The sequence below is a fragment of the Ursus americanus genome, chromosome 6 (genome assembly GCF_024610735.1).
Source record: "Ursus americanus isolate L20-20 chromosome 6, mUrsAme1.1.p, whole genome shotgun sequence".
Lineage (NCBI taxonomy): Eukaryota > Metazoa > Chordata > Mammalia > Carnivora > Ursidae > Ursus > Ursus americanus.
Window position 1 is genome coordinate 55,997,780 of NC_142132.1, and position 18,149 is coordinate 56,015,928.

General features: G+C 37.6%; 1 protein-coding gene across 1 annotated transcript in view; it reads left to right on the plus strand.

Annotated features, from left to right (window-relative positions):
- The window catches only part of DNA2 (DNA replication helicase/nuclease 2), a 48,225-nt gene that overhangs the window by 2,288 nt on the left and 27,788 nt on the right, over positions 1-18,149 (plus strand). Inside the window, exons 3-6 of the mRNA XM_045783595.2 lie at positions 529-712; positions 2,926-3,071; positions 8,576-8,707; positions 14,434-14,653. Coding sequence (XP_045639551.1) covers positions 529-712; positions 2,926-3,071; positions 8,576-8,707; positions 14,434-14,653 — 682 coding nt within the window. The remainder of the gene's footprint in view (positions 1-528; positions 713-2,925; positions 3,072-8,575; positions 8,708-14,433; positions 14,654-18,149) is intronic.

Here is an 18,149-nt window from a genome sequence, read left to right on the forward strand (position 1 = left end):
CTCAAGCAAAGTATAGTATGTGAGGGGTGAAGGGGAAATGCAGAGAAAGTAGAGGTCTAATTTTGCCTCTTTAGGCTCTTTGACTAGATAAAAATGATAAATACGATTTTATTCTTAAACATTGGGTTTGGCTTCATGCCTCAAGACTTACAGAAATTGTAGATAAGCTAGAAGTCTTAAGAATGAGAGAATTATTATTGAAACAACCTAATCCATAATTGCAGCTACGTAGTAACACTATTAAAGATTTGGGAGCTTTTGCAGTAGATGATGCTAACATTAAGCAGTTTTCATTTTTGGTATTTAAGGAAGACCCCTGAGTATTCTCTTGTATATTTCAAAGGTAAAAAGGAATAGAGTGACTAGGAATTGATTCAAAAGAATGCATCCTAGTATTAAATTTTTTTGAAAGACCCAGAAATTTACAAATACTATTTCTTCAGCTAAAATATTCACTTACTTTTTGAGGCTTCCTTAATATGTTTAAAAGTAGGAATCTAAACTATGTATCCTTCACTTTATTTGTAGGTGCTCGGTGCCGGTGGAGCCAGGGGACATCATTCATTTGGAGGGAGACTGCCTATCTGATACTTGGATAATAGATGAAGATTTTGGATATTTGATTCTATACCCAGACATGCTGATTTCTGGCACAAGCATAGCCAGTAGTATTCGGTGTATGAGAAGAGCTGTCCTGAGTGAAACTTTTAGGGTGAATAATATTAACAACTAATGTTTCTACAGGGTTTTAGAGTTACAGAGCACTTTTACACTTTTTTTTTTAAGTCAACTCATGTATCCATTTTGCTGTTCCCAAACATTCTGTTATTTTGCAAAGTAAATGAAAGCCGAGGATCTTTTAAAAAATATAAATATCGTATCTTTATCATACACAGTAAAATGAACAGTAATTCCTTAATATAATGCCCGATTTATCTGTAATGTCTTTTATCTTTTTATTTTTATTTTTTTTAGAGAGAGAGAGAGAGTGCTTGCGAGGTGGGGGGGCGAGGGAGAGAGAGAATCTCAAGCAGGCTCTATGCTCAGCGCCGAGCCAGATGCAGCTCCATCTCACGACCCTGAGATCATCATCTGAGCTGAAATCAAAAGTTGGACGCTTAACCAACTGAGCCACCCAGGCATCCCAAGAAAATATCTTTTTATTCAGTTGTTTTCTTAGAGTCAGTCAGAATCCAAACAAGGTCTTGTCTTTTCCTCTTCTTCTTTTTTGTTTTTTAAAGATTTTATTTATTTATTTGAGAGAGAGAGCACGTGGGAGGGAGAGGGAGAGAGAATCTGAAGCAGACTCTGCGCTGAGTGCACAGAGCCCATTGCAGGGCTTGATCACATGACTGTGAGATCATGACCTGAGCAGAGACCAAGGGTCAGATGCTTAACCAACTGAGCCACCCAGGCACCCCTTAAGATTTTATTTTTTTAGTGTAGCCTCTAACCCCAGTGTGGGGCTCGAACCCACAAACCCAAAATCAAGATTTGCATGCTCCTCTGACTGAGCCAGCCAGGTTCTCCCAAACAAGGTCTTTGTATTATGTTTGGTTGGTATGTCTCCTAAGTTTCTTTTAATCTATCTTAGTTCTGCCTTATACTCACCGGTATTTTTTAAATTATACAATTAATATGTATGTAGAAAACCAAAAATACAGCTGAGCAAAAAGAAAAAAAAAGAGAAGGAAAAATGCCTAAATAGACATTTTCCGGTAGTCTTAGTTGTCAATTGTAGTTTTAAAAAATCATCTTTATATTTTCATTTGTGGGTGGGGGGAACTATCAACTTCTCCTTTAACCACATTTTATAAAGCAGACCTGAATATTTTTAAATTCTTATAGACACTTTTTATTTTGAAGTACTTTTATTTTTTATTTTTATTTTTATTATTTTTTAAAGATTTTATTTATTTATTTGACAGAGAGAGAGACAGCCAGCGAGAGAGGGAACACAAGCAGGGGGAGTGGGAAAGGAAGAAGCAGGCTCCCAGCAGAGGAGCCCGATGTGGGACTCGATCCCAGGACTCTGGGATCACACCCTGGGCCAAAGGCAGACGCTTAACAACTGAGCCACACAGGCGCCCCTGAAGTACTTTTAGACTCACAAAGAACTTGGATAAATAGTACAGAGAGTCCTTCTGTAAATTAATTTTTAAAATTCCTGAAGCATGTCTTGGTGGCTTTATCTATTTTGATATCTTTAAGGGGAAGGTCTAGGCTAAAAATAGAGTTAATTGAGAAATCCGGTGTCTTTTTTTTCTTTTTTTAAATACTGTTTCTTTTTGAGTGGAGGGAACTTGTCAAAAATCTCTGTTCTAAGTTTGAATAATATCTTACATGAATTTATGAGCTATGGCTTATTGCGTTTTATTTGAGTAGATTATAAATTGAAATCAGAAAAGAATATGTTAAGCATTTGAGAATACATTGACCTTTTTCATATAGGTCATTTTTAATGTTTTCAAAATGGAAATTACTGATTTAAAAAAAAATAACATGCTTGTAAAATCAGGTAATTCTGAATAGAAGAAAGTGAAAGTCGGGTGCCTGGGTGGCTCAGTCAGTTGAGCATCTGCCTTCAGCTCAGGTTGTGATCTCAGGGTCTTGGGATTGAGCCCTGCATCAGGCTCCTTGCTCAGCGGGGAGTCTGCTTCTCCCTCCCCCTCTGCCTTTCCTCCTGCTTGTGTCCTCTCTGTCGCTCTCTCTCTCTCTCTCAAATGAATACATTAAAAAAAAAAGTCTTAAAAAAAAAGTGAAAGTCATCTATGATTTTACTCACTAGAAAAATAATTGTTTAATTTGGCATTTGTCTCACCAGTGCACTATGGCTGTGGTGGTTTAATAAGATAGGTAATAAATATGGGATCATGTCTGTCAATATGTTTTGAAATAAAATGTATGATTTTTTTTTTTAAATAGGGCTCTGATCTGGCCACACGCCAAATGCTGATTGGTACAGTTCTTCATGAAGTATTTCAAAAAGCAATAAGCAATAGCTTTGCCCCAGAGAAGCTACAAGAATTTGCTTTTCAAACTGTTCAAGAAATAAGGCATCTCAAGGAAATGTAAGTAGTTACAAGATGTACTGTAGGTACTATTTTATTATAGAACATTCTTTCCTGGACTCTATAAGGTATTTGGTTATTAGACTATTAAATATAAATCAGTGTAATACTAGAATTCAGATTCCGGGTTGTAGTACCCCACTGCAGTTCTGTGAAGAGCTTCTGAAATTGCAGAACAGAAACTCTTGAGCTAAAAATATCTGGATATTCTGTACACATGCACAGTAGATTCTTCAGCTGCTCTCCAAGAGTGTGAAAAACATTTTGCCTTACTTCTAGAAATGTGACATATTGTAAATTGTATGGGTTTGGGAGTCAGATGGACCTAGTTTTAAATTCTAGCTTTGCCAGTTTTAGGATTGAGCATGTTACTTAAAGATTTTGAAAAAGGTGATAATACCTATTTTGCAGACTTCTTGTGACAGTGGAGAGAATATACATAAACCCACAAATGGCTAATCGTTGGCATTTTATGAGTGACTACATGCAGAGGGGTTGGCATATTCTGCTGTGTCTTTCTTTGTGACTCCTATTGCAGGCCATGTTTTTTCACAAAAATATTTTCATTAGGAGAAATTTTGATTTTCAGACTAGTTGACATAACCCCTTACCCAGATGTAATTCTCTTTCCCTGTTTATATGGAAAAATGTGTTCCAAAATGCCATACAGCTGATTTACTATGATATACGATCTATTGTCCTAAAAATTTTTTATTTTCTTTATTTTTTTTAAAAAGATTTTATTTATTTGAGAGAGAGAAAGAGGGAGAGAGCTGGAGCAGAGGGGAGAGGCAGAGGGAGAAGCAAACTCCCTGCCGAGCCGGGAGCCCAACCCCAGGACCTGGAGATCAGGACCTGAGCTGAAGGCAGATGCTCAAACATCTGAGCCACCCAGGCGCCCCAGCGTAAAAACATTTTGGAACCCTGCCGTGTGTCAGGCACTGTGTTCAGTGCTTTTAGTCATCTTATGTAATCTGTTATAAATGAAGAAACAGAAGCGCAAAGAGGTTGTCCCTTGGTCATGGTTTTTCTGTAAAACACATATTTTGCTTTTTTAAAATTAGAAATGTGATCATATATATAAAGTAACTTATCTTTTTTTTTCTTTATTGAGTTTTTAATTTTAATTCCGGTGTAGTTAACATGCGGTGTGGTATTAGTTTCAGGTGTACAATGTAGTGATTCAGCACTTCCATACATCATCCTGTGCTTATCAAGATAACTGTACTCTTAGTCCCCTTCATCTGTTTCATGCATCCTCCTACCCATCTCCCCTCTGGAAACCATCAGTTTGTTCTGTATAGAAAGAGTCTGTTTTTTGGTTTGTGTCTGTTTTTTCCTTTGTTGGTTTTTTTTGTTTTTGTTTTTATTTTGTTTTGTCTTTTGTTCATTTGTTTTGTTTCTTAAATTCCACATATGAGTGAAATTGTATGGTATTTGTCTTTCTCTGACTTACTTCGCTTAGTATTATACTCTCTACTCCATCCATGCTGTTGTAAATGGCAAGATTTCATTCTTTTTTTATGGCTGAATAATATTCCTGTGTGTGTGTGTGTGTGTGTGTGTGTACATGTGCGCATGTGTGCCGTATTTACCCATTTTTCTGTTGATGGACACTTGGGCTGCTTCTATAATTTGGCTATTGTAAAAATGCTGCTGTAAACATAGGGGTGCATATATCCTTTTGAATTAGTATTTTTGTATTCTTTGGGTAAATACCCAGTAGTGAGATTACTGGATCAAAGGTAGTTCTATTTTTAATTTTTTGAGGAACCTCCATACTGTTTCCACAGTGGCTGTACCAGTTTGCATTCCCGCCAACAGTACATGAGGATTTTTTGGGTTTTTTCCCCCCACATCCTTGCCAACACTTGTTTCTGGCATTTCAGAGTTTTAATTTTTTTTTTTGCCATACTCTAGTCAACATACCTTACCTGTTGTGTGTTGTATTGATCATTGCCCTGGAACAAACCACATCAAAACTTAATAGCTTAAAAAACAAAAAAAAACCCTTAGTGGCTTAAAATGGCAAGTACCTAATCAATTATCTCATAGTTTCTGTGGGTTAGGAATTCAGAGGTGGCTTAGCTGGGTGGTTCGGGCTCAGGGTCTCCCATTTGAAGCTGCAGCCCTTTGAAGGGAGGATCTGCTTCCGCGATGATACACTCATGGCTGTGGTCATGAGGCTTTGGTTTCTTGCCACGTGAGCCTCTCCTCACAGCACAGCAGCTGTTACTTCAGATTAAAGGGTCTAAGAAAGTGAGCAAGCAGGAAGCCATAGTGCCTTTTTTTTTTTTTTTAAAGTAAACTCTACCCCATGTGTGGGGTGAAAACTCACCACCCCAAGATCAAAAGTTACATGTGCTAGCGTCTGAGCCAGTCAGGCGTCCCATCATGAGAATACTTTTTAGAAATTCCCAGACTCTAAAACAACAGGTTGAAAGTTCTTTTGTACCCTCTCGTCGATCTTCTTCTTCTTCTTTTTTTTAAAGATTTTATTTATTTATTCGACAGAGATAGAGACAGCCAGCGAGAGAGGGAACACAAGCAGGGGGAGTGGGAGAGGAAGAAGCAGGCTCCTAGCGGAGAAGCCTGATGTGGGGCTCGATCCCACAACGCTGGGATCACGCCCTGAGCCGAAGGCAGACACTTAATTACTGTGCCACCCAGGCGCCCCTCCCTCTCGTAGATCTTCTACCTTATTACAGACCTTAGACCAGATTTTATTTATTTATTTATTTATTTATTTTAAAGATTTTATTTATTTATTTGACAGAGAGAGAGGCAGCGAGAGGGAACACAAGCAGAGCGAGTGGGAGATGGAGAAACAGGCTTCCCACTGAGCAGGGAGCCTGATGTGCAGCTCGATCCCAGAATGCTGGGATCATGACCTGAGCCGAAGGCAGATGCTTAATGACTGAGCCACCCAGGTGCCCAGATTTTTTTTTTTTAAATATAGGCTCCACACCCAGGGTGGAGCCCAGCGTGGGGCTTTAACTCAGAGCCCTAAGATTAAGGCCTGAGCTGAGATCAAGAGTTGGATGCTTAACCCACTGAGCCACCCAGGTGCCCCCAGATTTTTATCTTCTATGCTTTACCCTCTCGTTAATTCCTATAAAAGTCTAGGCTTAAAGATCCTACCTTAAGTATCTTAATAATCTCAGGAAAGACCAGGCTGTTACATGTCGTTTTGCTGTGACTTAGCTAAAATTAAAAAGGAAGAGCTTAAATGCAGAAGACATTAAATAACCAGTATGGACTGGTTTGGAAATTTTAAAGCGTCTGCAAACACTGGGAAGAATATACATAAGGACATCATGACAATGAAGAATAGCTCTAAGATGGTTGGAGAAAGTTATTTAGGAAAAGATTACCCAATTGTGTAGGTATTTTTAAAAATAATAAATCACTATTCCTAAAAAGGTTATAAATTTGTGTATATCATATTGTAAGAGTACAAGAGGGTATATGATACAAAGTAAGTCCTTTCTTCCTGCATCCTCCTCGTCACCTAGTTCCTTTTCCCAAAGGCAACTACTGTTTTGTTTTGTTTTTAAGATTTTATTTATTTATTTGACAGAGAGAGCACAAGCAGGGGAAGCGGCAGGCAGAGGGAGAAACAGGCTCCCTGCTGAGAGGGAGCCTGATGAGGGGCTCAATCCCAGGACCCTGGGATCATGACCAGAGCTGAAGGCAGATGCTTAACTGACTGAGCCACCCAGGTGCTCCAAAGGCAACCACTGTTACCAGTTTCTTGTATGTCCTTTCACAGAGATTTCAAATATTTATGTGTGACAATGTGTGTGCGTATGTATACATATATGTTTTTGTTAGGTAAATTGTAGAATACTGTGCACATTATTGTGCACTTAAAGGTTAAGCTTGGTGGTCTTTCCATATTAGTACTTACAAAGCTGTCTGTCTCTCTCTCTCTCTTTTTTTTTTTTTTAGAGAGAGCATGGGTGGGGAGTGGTAGGGGCAGAGGGAGAGGGAGAGAGAAAAACTTACGCAGGCTCCACACCCAGCTTAGGGCTGAGCCCGCTGTGAGGCTTGATCTCATGACCCCAGGATCACCACCTGAGCTGAAATCGAGAGTCCGATGCTCAACCAGCTGAACCACCCAGGCGCCCCTGAGCTGTCTCATTTTTAATTAAAAATGGCATAATATTTCATTGTATGGATGTACCCTAATTTATTTAAGTATCCTCCTGGCATTTCAATCTTAACTTTTACTAGCGATAGTGTAAGAAATACCTTTAGGGGCCCCTGGCTGGCCCAGTTGGTTAAGCATCCAACTCTTGATTTCGGCTCAGGTCATGATCTCGGGATCGTGGGATTGAGCCCTGCCTTGGGCTCCGTGCTCAGCATGGAGTTTGCTTGAGATTTCCTCTCCCTCTCCCTCTGCCCCTGTCCCTGCTCACTCTCTCTCTCTGTCTCTCCAATAAATAAATAAATATTTTTTTTAAAAAAAAGGAAATACCTTTATCCTTTATTTCATACCTGTGAGACATATATCTCTGGGTTAAATACTTAGAAGTAGAATTGTTGGGCCAAAGAATATATGCACTTAAAACATTTAAAACACCTTTTTATTTGGAAATAATTTCAAATTTAGAGAAAAGTTGCAAGATTAGCGCAGACAGCATCCATATACTCTTTACTGGGATTCACCTGTTAGATGTGTGTAGATTCTTCTTCCAAGATTACGTAGTATACATCATGGTATATGCGATGGATTGTATACCATGAAGACACTAGCCGTAGAACAGGCTGAGCAGGGTCCTGGACATCCTGGTGTGCCCTGTGGGGTCAGGGGCCCCCACTGCAGTGGGCAGAGCTGGTAGCTAGTCTTGCTCACCTTGCCTTCAGGCCTCTTCTCCCCACACAGCCTGGTGGCTGCGGCCTGCCATGTGGTGACATTCGATGGCTGTGTCAGGGGCCTAAGTGCTTGGTGTGGCATCCTGCTGATAGCCAAGGACTTTGCAAGATTTCAAGCAGCCTTTTGCAAGGATAACCTTTGCCTCTGGTAGTCTGAATGTGTGATCATTTGGGGCTTTTTGGTATTTGCAGTTGCTCCCCAGAGGAACTTCAGCTTCTTTCTCAGCTTGAGGTTGCTCCTGTGCTCAGAAGCAATCTTGGCAGAGCCAGGGTTGCTAATTTTGTCTTCTCTGCTGAACCAGTTCTTTTGGAGGACTGGTAGGTCTCTGCTGTCTTCTGTTTTAAGGCTGAATAATATTCCATTGTATGTATACACCTCATTTAAAAAAAAGATTTTCTTTACTTATTTTTTAAGTAAACTCTGTCCCCGGTGTGGGGCTTGAACTCAAAACCCCAAGATCAAGAGTCGCACGCTCTACGCTGTACCAACTGAGGCAGCCAGGTGCCCTATGTATACATCACATTATACATCTGTTAATTAGTTGATGGGTAACTTATTTGGATGTTTTTGTTCTTATTTACTTTTTTCATATTTATGCTTTCTTGTGTAATCTCTTATTTTGCAGGTATCGCTTAAATCTGAATCAAGAGGAGATAAAACAAGAAGTAGAGGAGTATCTTCCTTCATTTTCTAAGTGGGCCGGAGATTTCATGCATAAATACACTTCAACTGACTTCCCCCAGATGCAGCTCGCTCTGTAAGAAACTCATTTTGTTTATATGGTGTTCATATGTTCAGATCAGGATTTTATTCTGTACGTTGAATTAAAGCTTTTTAATGGTCGAGTTAGTACAACTAGCTTTTTTGTTCGCTTATTTTATAAATTACAGTCCCGAGTATCTTTCCAGAACAAAAAATAATCTAATGAATAGAAATTCTACTTTCATTATAATAAAATCTTCTGATTTTTGTGTGTCAGTTATGTTTTTTAAGTTATGTTTTTTAAGATTTTTTTTTTTGACGTAATCTCTACACCCAATGTGGGGCTCAAACTCATAACCCAAAGATCAAGAGTCACGTTCTCCACCGACTGAGCCAGCCAGGTGCCCCTGTCACTATGTTTTTCAAATAACCAATGGGGTCCTAATTTCTTATATATTTCTGTTACTATCCTATGTGGACTGTGTCACATGTTGATTGTCCTGAGGATTTGTGCTGTGTGTTTAAGTACTGTGTTTAACCATTTAACTCTGGCATTTTGTATTTTATTATTTTCCCCCTTAAAGAAGCATTCATATAAGTTTAATAATACATTTTTCTCTTTTGTTGTTTACTCATTCAGCAAATATTTATTGAGTGCCTGATACGTGCTGGGATTATCATGGGGGCGGAAGCAGCTGGCTTCCTGGTGCTTCTATACTACTGAACAAGTAAACAACAGACTGTGGGTGGTAAGCACAGGGTAGAACAACACAAGAAGGAACGTGGAGTTCGTGGTAGTGGTGGTGGGACGTAGTATGTCCGTTGAATGGTCGTGAAAGGTCTCTGCAATAAGGTGACGTGGACATGGAGCCTGAAGGAAATGGAGGAGGTAGCTGTGCAGCTCTCCCCGGGAAGAGCGTTCCAGGCAGAAGGCCTTCGGGGGATGCACCCCTGCCACAGTGGCGGCAGCAGAGCGAGGAAGGAAGGAGCAGAAGGAGCTTTCCTGGGGCCTCATAAGCCATGTCAGGACTCTGGCTGCTGTGATTAGATAAGAGGCCACTGGAGAGCTTGCTTGCACAGAGGGTTTTGATGTAATTTCTTTTTTTTTTTTTTTCCCCCTTAAGCGAGCAGCATTTTCTTTTTCTTTGAATAGGCACAGCTTCCATTTATATAAATTTTCTTAACCTTTTCTCAATATTCTTACTATTTTATCTCAAGACACTTTGTGATCTGAGCAACTTGTTTAAGATTTGAACATCAGAAACTTGGGAACCGTTAGTTCTTTGGACCAATTTGTTGTCTGTAGTTCAGAGGACACACTGAGCCTGGATGTGAAGCTCAGTTTTGCCACAGGTTAGCTGTGTAACTTAACCTCTCTGTGCTGCACTGATCAGATTTACTTTATTTATTTATAAATGTTTATTTAAGTAACCTCTGTACCCAACGTGGGGCTTGAACTCATGACCCTGAGATCAAGAGTTGCTCTTCTTCCTGAGCCAGCCAGGCACCCCGATCAGATTTACTTTTAAAAGGATCATTCTGGCTGCTCTTTGAGACTGTGTTGTAGGATAAGGCCACAGGTAGAGAGACCAAGTTGGAGGCTTTTACAAGAATCCAGGTAAGGGATGTCGGTGGCTGAGACCACAGTAAGAGTGTGGAAGTGATGAGAATCAGTTGGACTTAGTCCGACTTTAGCGGTAGAACTGATAGTTTTGGATTGGTTGTGGAGTGTGAGGGAAAGAACAGTCAGCAGTGAGTCCAGGGGAGAAAATGTGATGAGAAGGTTGTCAAGAGAGACTGGTAGAGGAGGAGACAGGGAGTTAGACAACTGTAGTGAAGGGTTGTTCTATGAGGGTCACATAGAAATGGAATGGTAGCCAGAGGCTTATGTGGGGCTAAGAGAGCTTTGTTGTTGTTTTGAAGAGGGAGATATAATGTGTTCATATGCCAGTGGGGAGAATTCCATAGAGAGGGCAGAATTCATCATGACAGATGGGGAAGGTCAGCTACGTCTTGAATATGGGAGAAGGAGTGAGAGTACATGAGTGGACGGGTTGACCTATGGGACACTTACTTCTTGGCATTAAAATCTCAACCGACTACTTCATCAAAGTTATTTGGAAATTTTGCAACCTTACATATTGCTAGAATTCTCTGAGAATTTTGTAATCATTTTAGAAGGTTGCTAGCAATGTTTAAATGTCCTATATCTGGATTTTAATTATTTTTATTTATTTTATTATTATTTACAATTCAGTGACTTTCAGTATATTGTAGAGTTGTGTAACCATCACCAGTTTGCCAGGATTTTGATATATATTTTAATAATGGTAGTTTAAAAAAATGAGGCTTATCTTGCAGTTAGAATTGGGTTTATTTTTCATATTCTTTTTTCTGTAGTTGTCTTAAATTAACCAGTAACTCCCTCCCTTAAAAAAAAAAAGCTGTAATAAATGGGTTAAATTTATAAATGCTTCATTCTTTGTTATTTCTTTGGAGCAGATTGCCTGTGTCTAGAATAGGGGGTGGGTCTCAGTGCATTAGTCTTCACTGTGATAAACAGATTAAGTGTTTATTAAGTACTCATTCTTTTCCTGATTTCTTTCATTGTTTTGTAGTATTTCTGTCATTCTGGTTTCTGTTGATTATTGTTGTTGTTGTTATTGTATTACAGAAAGTAATAATTACAAACTCAAATATTGTTTTCTGTAGTTCCTATTTATTTCTTTATCCTTATTTACCCTCCCTCACTACATACTTTTCTTTTCCTTCCTTATTATTTATTTTGGAGTCATTTAAATTTGCTCGAGAATGAAACTTGTGGTGGAGATCCCTTTTCGTTGTTGTTTCAGATATTAGCTTTTCTTTTACTATTTAATTGTTTTACTATTTTGTCTGCATGTTTTTTCTTTTGGTTAAAAGTTATTCATTGTTTTTACAGTGATAAGCTGCCATTTTCTCATAGACTCATGGTCTTACCTGTGCAGCAAACGGGTATCCCATGCAGTGTCTGTGCTCAGGATTATGCTAGGTCCTGGTGTGACAGGGAGACTAAAGCCCTCCAAGGACTCTCTCCTATTAGTTGAAAACACAGACCTGGAGGGCATTACTTAGAACATGTAGGGTAACCGAAGAGGCATGGAAGAGTGTGCTGTGTAAGGACAGAGGGAGAGAGGAGTAGAATCCGTCGAAGGAGCCTAAGGAGGCTTATGATATACCAGCAAGGAATTAGGTAGCCTGGAACAAGTATATCAGGAAGCCAGGGAAAGTGTGGGATTCAGAGTTGTCTTTGACCTGAAAGGGATTTTTGAGATCAACTCCTAGATTTCAAATAAGGGAACTGAGACCCAGTGAGTGGTGTGATTGTCCAGGTTTCATATGAAAAACCAGTGGTGGAGCTCAGTCTACAGTAACAATTCTTGATTCCCAGCCCAGTGTTCTCCTCTTTGTATCTTGGTATAAGATTTTTTTTTGTTTCAGTTATTTTCGATGGAACCTTATATGTCTGTCTGTGAAGGAAGCTCTCCTCTGTATTTTAGCTTGTGTCATTTTCATAGCCGTTTATAGCCATCTTTAAAAAAAAAAATCTTTAGACTTTAGCACAGAGAAGGAGACCTTTAAAGGTCATTTAAAGAGAAAGTTTTCTCACCCATAAGTAAGTGTAGATTTTCTTCATCTTCACAATACCATAGTCTCCATCAGGTGGTTCTCGAAGGAGTTTTACAGCATTATGCTGATTAAAATCATAGTAGTTAAATTGAAATACTGTCATTTTGTTCCACAGATCTAGGTCTAAAATCACATTACTTCATTTTCTAGGGGAATGAATTTTAGTAGCAATGTTAAAAGCTTCATTACCTATCTTCTGTTAAGTATACATGTGACATTTTATGAATAATAAAGTTTGCTTTATTTCATAGGAGCATATTTAAATATATCACATGATTAGATAACATTTGGAGATATAAAACAATAATATTTAAGAAATTTCAGATAAGTTTTAGCTTACCTGAAGTCTTCTGTTGTCTTCTTCAGAGATTACAGAAGTATGCATGTATTCCTGGAGATTATATTTGAAACATTCTGAAACGGTTGAAAAAAAAAATTACTGAAGATGTCATTTTTTTCTCTTAGAAAATATTCTCATTTGTTAAGAAATAGCTGCTGATCTAAATAACATGAAATTAGCAAACCAAAGTCAACTAAATCATGTATTCTTTTTTTTTTTTTTTTTTAATTTATTTGACAGAGAGACAGCCAGCGAGAGAGGGAACACAAGCAGGGGGAGTGGGAGAGGAAGAAGCAGGCTCCCAGCAGAGCAGGGAGCCAGATGCGGGGCTCAATCCCAGGACCCTGGGATCACGCCCTGAGCTGAAGGCAGACGCTTAACGACTGAGCCACCCAGGCGCCCCTAAATCATGTATTCTGACAGTCAGAATTTTTAAACTTTTTAAATCTCTATTTTTATTTTATTTAATTAATTAATTTTTAAAGATTTTATTTATTTATTTGACAGAGAGCACAAGTAGGCAGAGCAGCAGGCAGAGGAAGAAGGGAGGGAGAAGTAGGCTCCCCGCTGAGCAGAGAGCCCGGTGCAGGCCTCGATCCCAGGACCCTGGGATCATGACGTGAGCCGAAGGCAGACACTTAACTGACTGAGCCAGCCAGGCACCCCAAATCTTGATTTTTATGATACAAAATACACTTTATTACTAGAAAATTTATCCTTTTCATGTAAGATTTCCATTAGATTTAGTATCTTATCTGACTTTGAGTCTAGAATAGGATTAATAAAAGTTAGCACTATCTGACTTTTCTCATGCAGAATAATTTACTGCTCTGAAAATGAGTAAATCTTAGATAGGAGATGTATAGGAGGCTTTAAAAGTTATTTTCACCTCCTAATTCCTTTGATGTTTATATATTTCTTTTTTTCTCCTTCCTGTGCTTTTGGTTATTTAATGGTTAAGATAGTAAACTCAGAACCTCTTGTAATAGAAGAAACAGTGCCAAGTACTTAGTTTTAAATATTGATAGTGGCAGAAATGGATTCGTTCAACGATTAAGTAAAGAAAACAATGAGGAAATGTAGGAGCACGTGAGGTCCTTTGAAGATTGTCATGGGGAGTGTAGGAGTGAAGTGTTTGATAGTGAAGCCCCACACTGCATGGCTGATGGGGGAAGAGAGCTCATTCTTAACACAGTTTAATATGGTGTTAATGAAGGAACACATCCCTTGCTTTACCTTGGGTGCAACCACATGCAAGCCATTTTATATTAGTCAGTGTAATAATTATATATCAGAATATTCAGATTGGTATCGTGGCTTCAGTAGGCCCAAATAATGAGACTTTTGTAGTAATCTGGGCCTGCGGAAATAAAGGCCCGAGTTAGGAAGATTGTAGTAGGAATAAACTGAAAAGGATAGATGATCAGTATTAAGATGTAAATTACGTGAGTAAGGGGCTACAGGCCAGCGGTTCTCAGTCTTGAGCATGCATCAGAGTCACTTGCAGAGTTTGTAAGACAAAGTGCTGGGCTCCACCTGCAGAGTTTCTGATTGAGTAGATCTGGAGTGGAGCATGAGGATTTGCTTTTATTACAAGTTCCCAGGTGATGCTGATGCTGCTCGTCTAGGCACCACACTTTGAGAATCACTGCTGTAAACATATGTGGTCGGTCTCCCATCCCCACATTCTCTGTGTATAGTAGAGTCAATGCCAGCCTAATGAGAAATGTGCGAAGTGTTGTAATGAAGTATTTTTGTGTTTCGTTTTTTAGGCCAAGTGATGGTAATAACAATAATTCAACATGTAATATTGAAGTCATAAACTCATTGGATATTGAAGAAAGCATTTGGTCCCCTAGGTTTGGATTGAAAGGCAAAATAGATGTCACAGTTGGTGTGAAAATACATCGAGGATGTAAAACGAAATATAAGATAATGCCATTGGAACTTAAAACTGGCAAAGAATTAAATTCTATTGAGCACCGTAGTCAGGTAGGTATAAGTCTTAATAAGAAAATTATCTGAATATTTAATATACTGAAAAATGTAGGTCTGCTTTATATATTTTGGTTCAATTTGGGTAATTTTTATTTAAGTTTCATATAGCACTTTTCAATTTGGGATGTATGCAGAGTACTCAAATTGTTTATAAATGTACACATGGCTACAGCAGAAAGTTTTCTCTAGCAAAGAAACACAACAGCTGAATTTATAAGCCAGTGTTGCCAAATTTATGTTGCCAAACTAGTCTAAACAGATACTCCTAAAAAAAGAATTCCTTGGTGATAAAAGTTGCAGAAACCAAGTATATTTAGAGATTTAATGATGTATGGTAACCTATTAAAGTTTCTGACAAATCAGAGTAATGTAGATATGTTTAAACTCATTGTTTCCTAAACTTAATTTGCCATGGAACTATTGTTTTCATGAAACATCTGACATAGGATACTCTTAGAAAACAGTCTAAATCCATTCTTTTACTTTTGACTTTTAATCTGATTTTAATGATATTATCTAAAATGAAATATAGACCCATATCTTACCATTTTGTTAAATTCAAGTTTTTATTTATCTTTTCTTCTTTCTGGTAAACATAACAGTTTTTTGTGGTCCTTCAAAATTATCTGAAATTTATATTACTTTTAGTATAGACTATTAAGTATAGACTATTTAAGTAAGACTTAATTAACATAAAGTTCTATTTTGTTTTCTAATTATTTTCATTCCCTCTGCCCATCTCCACATTGGCAGTCTGTGGTATGTTCTAGACACTTTTAAACCAGCAAAGGTTAAAACTAAAAGGTAGTAATATTGTATTTTTATGGTATGATATGTATTATGGGAATAAATAACATAACAACATAGCATTTGTAATATAACTTAAATTTCCTTTTGCCCTTGGAATCTCAAACACTATTCAGATTTTTTAGTTTCAATAGATTTTATGTAAAGTAACGTTCAGATTCAAAGTACTGAATTATATACTCAGTGATTACAGGGACTTTCTCTTATTAAATCTTTCTTGCCATTCTTAATATGTATGCAACACCAAAGGTTCTCATGCAAGCTTTTCCATTTGGGCATTGGTGTTTCTCCCCTTACTGGGTTTTACAGATATTGGAAGTGGAGGAAAAAATAGGTTTCCACGATTAGAAGACGTGAGCTCTTCACTTTGGTAACACAGAAATGGCTAAAATCATGAAGTAAAGATTTAGCTAGATTAAAGCCCTCTTGAGGAAGGAAAATCATGCCAAGAAATGAAAGCTGTTTTTGAAGTCAAAGATTTGAAGAAATGTGTTCTATGTACATGAGACTGAAAACTTCACTTTTTTAAATGACAATTTTGATTGAAAGCATTTCTGAATAAAGAGAAATATAAAAGCATTTTAGCATCTAACATGGTCTGGATTCAAAGATCTTCTAAGATTCCTGCTCTGACTTGCAGTACCTTGAAGGCAGATAATATTACTGTATTTAATTTTGTTCAGTTGAAACTTATCTTTGCATGAAGAGAAGCTGCAAGAAGAACTTTTAAGAATAAAACAATATTTCTTGTATTAAAACATGAGGAAACTGACTAGAGCAAGACTGAAACAAAAATAGTGGGAGTTTATATTGCATATTCGTTGTTCAAGAAACAAGGAGACATGAAAAAATTATAGTAATCCATTGAGTTACATAGATATTGGGGATGAAAAAAGACATACATATTCCCTCTTGAAAGATCTGACTTTCACTTTGGTAATGCAGAAAAAGCTCATTGTTATAAACTAACTTCATTTAAGAAAGATCTTTATTTTATAAATGGATCATATTCTCAAAGTTCATTTCTAAAGCAGTAATTTGGCATTGGAAGACATTTTAATTTTTAAAATTTTGTTATTTTTTAAAGTCAGCTTTGCACCCAGTGTGGGGCTTGAACTCATGACCCTGGGACCAAGAGTCACATGCTCTACTGACTGAGCCAACCAGGCACCCCTAAAACACATTTTTTAAAGGAAAAATATTATATGAAGCTATGATCTCTAAACTAGCTCGTAAAAGCCTATTTAACTTGTGATATAGTTTACTTATTTATTACTATTTTTTAAAGTTTTACTTATTTAAGTAATGTCTACACCCAACATGGGGCTTGAACTCATGACCCTGAGATCAAGAGTCACAGTCTCTTCCAGCTGAGCCAGACAGGCTCCTCATGATATAGCTGAATTATAATAATATTGTGAAATTTCAACCCAACTTCCTTTTGTTATAATATTAAGGGAATTTCACTTCAGATATTTTCCCTTCTAATAAGTACCAGAAGCAGACTCCTTTGTATTCCTTCCTTCTGCCTCAGTTTCCTTGGAGGGAAAAACAACACAGAAGGACCATTAGTTTCATGTGACTCCCTTGGTCCACAGCCCCAAGGCTCTACCGTATCACTTATGAGTTCATTTTAATTTTAAAAAGTTTTATTTGGTACCTATACTGTATAAGGGAACACAAATAGGGTGTTTGTAAGAAGACCTCCCAAAACATACTTCATAGGCTCAAATATTGAAGAAGCAGTCCTTCATAAGAATCTTATATATACAGATGAATTTTGGATATCAAGCTAAAGTACCAAACTTTGGTATGATTGTTTCCTAAGACAATGTTTTCACATTTTACTTTGTAGACATTTGAGGTTACCATATTACTGTAAATGTCCTTGAACATTGAGGTACTTGGGATTGTATTTTCTTTGCAAGATTTATATATTGGGATTTCTTCTGTATTGCTGCTATATTTGCTCATTTCAGAAGCACCACTGTTTTGTTTTGTTTTTTTTTTTTTAATTGAAGTATAGTTGGCATACAATGTTGTATTAGTTTCAGGTGTATAACACAGCGATTTAGCACTTCATTATGTTATGCAATGTTTACCGCAAGTGTAGCTACCATCAGCCACCATACAACACTATTACAGTCCTATTGACTATATTCCTTATGCCGTATCTTTTATCCCCATGACGTATTCATTCCATAACTGAAAACCTGTGTCTCCCACTCCCCTTCACCCATTTTCCCCATCTCCTTACCTCCCTCCTCTCTGGCAACCATCAGTTTGTTCTCTGTATTTATGGGTCTATTTCTGCATTTTGTTTGTTTGTTTTGTTTTTAGATCTCATGTATAAGGGAAATGTGGTTTCCCTTATACATGATATTTTTCTTTTTTCTGACTTATTTCACTTAGCATAATACCCTCTAGGTCCATCCATGGTGTCACAAATGGCAAGATCTCATTTTCTTTTTTATGGCTGGGTAGTATTCCATTACATATAAACACCACATCTTTATCCATTCATCTATCAGTGGACACTTAATTGAATTTAAATTCAGAAAAAAAAAGGAAAAAATTTTTTAAAAAGTGGACACTTGGGTTGCTTCCTTATCTTGGCTATTGTAAATAATGCTGCAATAAACATAGGGGTGCATATATGTTCAAATTAGTGTTTTTGTATTCT